The sequence below is a fragment of the Bombus vosnesenskii genome, unplaced genomic scaffold, assembly GCF_011952255.1.
Source record: "Bombus vosnesenskii isolate JDL3184/JDL3185 unplaced genomic scaffold, Bvos_JDL3184-5_v1.1 scf7180000014105, whole genome shotgun sequence".
NCBI lineage: Eukaryota > Metazoa > Arthropoda > Insecta > Hymenoptera > Apidae > Bombus > Bombus vosnesenskii.
The window spans coordinates 541,927-548,376 of record NW_022883371.1 but is presented as its reverse complement, the minus strand read 5'-3'; the positions used below and the strand labels follow the sequence as shown (position 1 = coordinate 548,376).

The following is a 6,450-nucleotide window of genomic DNA, read 5'->3' as shown; positions in this document are numbered from 1 at the left end:
GGCTCGAAGTTTTTGAAAAACGTGTATATGTGTGTGCGCGTGTGTATATATCAGTGGGCAAGATGGAGGAAAGTCAGCTGTTGATGACGGAACTTCCGGCATTGACGCCAAGTCGCGGCACAACGTTGCTTCATCGTTCAGGACATTATTATCAGTTACACCAGCCGCACCTGGCTGCGATACCGACGTCGCCGCAGAATCAGGGGATTCTTTACAACTCAAGTAACGCGCCGTCACATTATACCAGCGGTGCGACGACTGGCCTACCGGTGTACGCGCAAGGTCTTTCGTCGAGGCAACAACCGCAAGTAACTGCTCGTGGTACTGTCACAGTACCGAGCACGCATATCTCCTGCCTGTATCCTGAAATATTGGCGCTGATCTTTAGCTACCTGGAGGTCAGGGATAAAGGACGCGCTGCCCAAGTATGTACCGCGTGGAGAGATGCGGCATATTACCGGTCTGTCTGGCGAGGGGTTGAGGCCAGGTTACACCTAAGAAAGCAAGCCCCAGCATTATTTGCTAGTCTGGTAAGAAGAGGGGTAAAAAGGGTCCAGGTATTGTCATTGCGAAGAGGTCTCGGCGATGTTTTGAAAGGCGTGCCGAACTTGGAGGCCTTGAATCTTTCAGGTTGCTATAATATCACCGATGTAGGCTTAATCAACGCTTTCTGTCAAGAATATGCCACGCTTATCGAACTGAATCTTTCACTGTGCAAACAAGTGTCGGATATTTCTCTCGGTAGGATAGTGCAGTATTTAAAAAATCTCGAGCATTTAGAACTCGGTGGTTGCTGTAACATTACAAACGGAGGACTTCTCTGTATAGCATGGAATTTGAAAAAGTTAAAAAGACTCGATTTACGAAGCTGTTGGCAAGTATCTGATTTGGGTATCGCTCATTTGGCTGGTGTAAATCGAGAATCAGCCGGGGGAAATCTCGCGTTGGAGCATTTGAGTCTTCAAGATTGTCAACGGTTGAGCGACGAAGCCCTCAGGCACGTGTCGATCGGTTTAACTACCTTGAAATCCATTAACCTTTCGTTTTGTGTGTGCATCACCGATTCGGGGTTGAAACATCTGGCCAAGATGTCTAGCTTACGCGAACTGAATCTTCGATCCTGCGATAATATCTCCGACATCGGTATGGCTTATCTCGCGGAAGGTGGCAGCAGGATTTCCTCGTTGGATGTATCGTTCTGCGACAAGATTGGAGATCAAGCGCTCGTTCACATTTCCCAAGGATTGTTTAATTTAAAATTACTTTCTCTCTCTGCCTGTCAAATCAGCGACGAAGGTATCTGTAAGATCGCAAAGACCTTGCACGATCTCGAAACACTGAACATCGGCCAGTGCAGCAGATTAACGGATAAAGGACTCTACACCATTGCCGAGAGTATGAAACATTTGAAATGTATCGATCTTTATGGATGCACCAGGATAAGTACCAACGGTCTAGAGAGGATTATGAAGTTGCCGCAATTGAGTACGTTAAATCTTGGTCTTTGGCACGTGCGGTGATGGCTTTTTCTCAACCGTACTACATGCACTATTTGCGTCCCTATATTCGTACGAGTATTCGACGAACGTGTTTCCTCGGTGCCTGCGAAACATCGCCGGATGCCATGCCGATTTTATACTTGTATTTCTCCTAATTATTTTCTCTTTTAATTCTTTTTTTTTTCCTTTACCAACGTCCCTAACACTTCTTCTCCATCCTACCCCGCCTACGCCGCGTCTTCTTACGTACTACTTTTTATACGCTATCCTATCAAATCACTTGTGGACAGTAGTAGCAACAGCAGCAGATTCCTCGTCTTTTTTTTTTCTTTTTGATCATGCGACGATTGTATAAGATATCTCACACTCATTTTTTCTTCTTCTCTTGCCATCCTTGCGTATCGTGTCAAAGACAAATTTTCACACTTTTCGATCATTAATGTTACAAAGTGACGAACAGGATTCGTTAATCATCGGTTCCATATACATATATACTTTATTTTTCAGAACAAAAACTTTTTCTCAAATTTTCAGTGCTTCGTTCAACCCGCACTTACTGCGATATCGGTATATCAATATTCAATATATTTATATCATTGGAAACTAATTTCATTTACGATAAATACGCAGCATTTGCGTATGTTCGAAAACCCATTCGTTTCTTTAATCGTACGTTTGTTTCCTTTGTCATAACCTTATCGGAATTAAACGTTGAAGATTTAATTACACTCTAGTCTAACGTTTACGCTCTTTTCGTGCTTTCCAAAGCGTTCTGCATATGCACGCAATGGAAAACGCGTATCGAGCTGTTTCTTTATTTCTTTATTCCATTATCGTGTCAAGAAATATGCTTATTTTCTTAAATATACATACATATGTACATACATATGAACATACGAATCTGATACGTAAATCTATGTCTCTTTAATGAACGAAATATCGTAACAATTTAACCAAGGTGTTATACTTGATCGATTAGAATCATTTGCCGCTCTCTCGGTCTCTTTGCAATGTTTTATACATTTTTCATCTTCTACGTAAACGTATATGCATACCTTACATATATGTATTTGTATTTACACGCATATACGCATATACACAACAATACATGCACGAAGTAGGTAATCGGTCAAATATTTTCTGTTACCAAACGTTTTGTCGTCGTAATTGCGTATTGTTTTCGATTGATCTCTTTGTACGAACATTACCAAGTCTTTTACATAAAAAGACCCAAGTTTCTCAATTTATTTCTTAAATGTAATTTCACGTAGATACTTTTTAGTTAAAACCTTGCTAGTTACTCATTACCATCTGTTATTTTTTTTATTCATGTGCCTTCTATAACGAAATCGTTGTATTTGTTATTTGAGCGAAGATCTTTTCGTCGAATCATCGTAATTATCTAACATATTACGCATACCAAAGAATACGGAGATTAGAATAATACTATAATCGCCTGATTCGTTCGTTTTCAACGTGATTCGATTATTTTAATATGAGATAGTATGTAGAGACACACTCGTTATGTTTGCCTGATTAGCGAAAATCGTTGCTTTTTTTTCATAATATAAGTTCGAATTTAGTATGATAGTAAGAAAAATGTTATCGAATACGTACGCTTTGCTAGACTTCAGGTTATATGATACGATTATTTTGTCTGTACAGATATTCCATAACATCAAACATGCTTTTATTTTATATAAATGATATTGAAACATATATCCGTTCCTTAAAAGCATATAAATACATACAAGCAAAGAGAAGAAAAAGAAACGAGAAAAAGAGGTGAGCGTGAGGAATGAAAAGGATTAGTACGTTGTATTATATCTGATTTAGCAAATTTTCTGTTATCGTAGGCAAGAATTAGGTGATATTCTATGTACGAACTGAAGAAGATAAAAATATTGTGTAGGTATAAAACAAAGTATGCATATAGCAATAAACAAAATCAAATTTAATAGCATATAATTTAATCGTAGCAATTTCATTTGTCCAGACAAGTTACAAACAGAATATGTATTAGAATTAGAAGAAGCAACCTGCGTTGTTATGTCAATGTTGAATTCGAATGAAATAGCATAATTCGAATAGCAAAATTATTTGTTTTAACGTTTTATTTGATCATGATAAATCTAAGTATATACGTCCATATGTCCATCTTTTCGGAGGATGTCATATTTCGGATAATTTTTGTTTAAAACATATATTGGCGTTTTCCTTTTTAATTTCTATATTGTGCATTTGCACTTCTTGTTATTTGTAGTCGGAAGAAATTACAATTACTATTCGCGTAGATAGCTTATCGAAAAAGTTATAACGCATTTGACTAGGATTTTTAGATGCATTATCGTTAAGTACCTTTGTATTAGTTTTTTAATATTATGTTCGACTATTATTGTTATGGATAAAGATAGATAGTAAATTCTGAAGAAAGTTAAGTATTGATGACGAAGTAATTATTAAACATGACTTTACCAAGGATCATCATTTGTATCAGAAATATACAATCTAATTTTTACTTTTGATAATACATGCACACAATTTTTATCTCTTTTAATGATTTATACAACTCTATTTCTTTACACTCTAAGCAATTAATTATATATTTCTTTTCTTTATTTATATATCCGTGTGTGCAATATTTTGTAACTGCCTTGTGCGCAACATTAATGTTTCCGTTTTCTGCTTTATTTGACTTTTTTCTTAAACATTTTGATCGATAGATCTAATACATCTATGTACGTATATATTTTAGTTCTATGTTCTTATACTAAAATAACATATATTTTTGCATTTAAAAAATATAGGTAATTAAAACGACAAAAAATGTAGGAAAAAAGGAAGCAGTAATATTAGTTGACATGAATATGTTACACAAATTTGTACAAAAATTGGCTTCTCAGTCATGTATTCGAACAGTAATAAAAACAATTCTCAATATCAATGACTTTTTTCAAAGTACTACATGGGCATATGATATATATTGTATTTAGAATGTTAACCAATAAGAACTTTTTTATTAATAATGTAATACAAACGATAAATAGTTGGTATTTATTTGCAGCCAAAAGTAGAACTTTGTTTCGCATATAAATCCATTCATGTTTTAAAATGTGTAAAATTTAGAATAGAAAGTGAATGATGTTCTATTAAAAAGAACATGGTTAAGTTTACAAATATATCCAGCTGAATGATGAAAATAATTCAACTTATCCTGTTTTTGGTGTATATTGATGTTTTTCGAAGACTTCCACCACCGTGATGGAATTAGACTTCATAAAACATTATAAATACATCTTACAGTATAAGAAAAGAATCTTACATTTTCGATCATTATAAGTAAATAAATAATTTTTCATGCTTAATGTGTTCTTATAATAAACAAAGAAAACAGCGAAGGATACTAGATCTAGAAAGTTATTTCTGAGATGAGACATCAACTTTTAATCTTTTTCTTGTTCTAAATTTTTACATACTTTTTCAAGTTATAATTCTATTTAATGAATTTTATTTGGTCAGCTAATATAAGAATTGCTTCAAAAACGCTCATATCTTCGATGTGTAATAAAAAAAATTTAACGCCCATTTTTAAGTTCTGTCTTTTTCAAGACAGTATCTTTTAGTAGTCATTTTATATTTATATTTTCAAAATTTTTTGTCGTAACTCTACACGTTGTTAAAGTAAAAAGATTGCATGTATCTATATTTTCCACTAGAATATTATTAAATAGTTCTAACAATCGTTCATAGACACGTTTGTATTCAGGTACTCAACATTAAAATGAAGAAAATGCTGAATCTTGATCATTCGTTGCTACATACGTACATAGCATGTTTAAAAAAAAAACTTATACAGTTAATTTGAAAAATGTTCATTTACGATTTTATCAATACATGTGGCACAGATTTCAATTTTCAATGAATAAAAATCAACTTAATTATGAGCATATACTAGCGCTCTTACTATTGCTCGGATCTACCGAATGTGATACTCGGGTACTCACTGAATTCACATCCAGGTATCCGAATATAACTGAGTACTTGGTTACTCGCTCGATTTAGATCCGAGTATCCGAATACTTGATTACTTCTGTACCAACATCCAAAGGGTGGTGTAATACTTCTGAGGTACAATGTCTTTTGCCAGATGATAATAAAGCGTTCATAACAATAACAATAATAACAATAACAATCCACGAATGGATTGGTCAAAATAAGGACACCTTTCCAACACCGCTGCTAAGAAACTTGCCACATTCTAAAAAAAGTTAATAAAAGGAACTCTTTCGGAATGACGCGAGAAGGTGTCACCCTGAACTTCATTCATGCAGGATCCACTTCGCGCCCCACTCGGACAAAAGTATGACAGTATTCACACCGTTCGATGTAGAAAGCCGAGATGAGCTATGTATACATAGACATATCAGTTGACAGTTTTCTTCTTCGTTATCATTAGCCCACAGACAGTCGTTATGTAAAACAATAAATAAGTTAGTCATAGCCATGAGATAGTTTTCATTACAGTTACTCGTTAAAATTGAGATTGTCTAAGGAATAAACGATTTGAATAAATGCACGATGTAATTAATGATCACCTTACGTAATTATAGTACGTTACGTAATAATATATGATGTTAGTTTATAATTTCTAAGGACGTCTTCTTTGTCTTCCTTGATGATTTAGAGCACTGCCTCTTCACATCCGATCATCACTGGTAGGACAACAGCTGTAGCTGCATTTACTCTTCGTTTTCTTTGCAGTATCTTTGTACTTTTGATTTTGTCCTTGTACGCTTTATTCAAGTTATTTTTCTCTTCATAGCATACTTTAACGTCCGCTGTAAACCGTAACACGACCTGTAATGACTGCATCAGACTGACACAGCTGATTCATTACATTCATCAGTGGTTCTTTGAATATCGTGCACCGTTTAACAGCTTTTTCGATGAT

At 34.8% G+C, this 6,450-nt stretch overlaps 1 protein-coding gene across 1 annotated transcript; it reads left to right on the top strand.

Annotated features, from left to right (window-relative positions):
- On the top strand, positions 1-4,150 carry LOC117239614 (F-box/LRR-repeat protein 14). Its single transcript, XM_033505332.1, has one exon. It carries the CDS (start codon positions 63-65, stop codon positions 1,518-1,520), a length of 1,458 nt encoding a protein of 485 aa, XP_033361223.1. The 5' UTR covers positions 1-62; the 3' UTR covers positions 1,521-4,150.
- Positions 4,151-6,450: the final 2,300 nt, after the last annotated feature.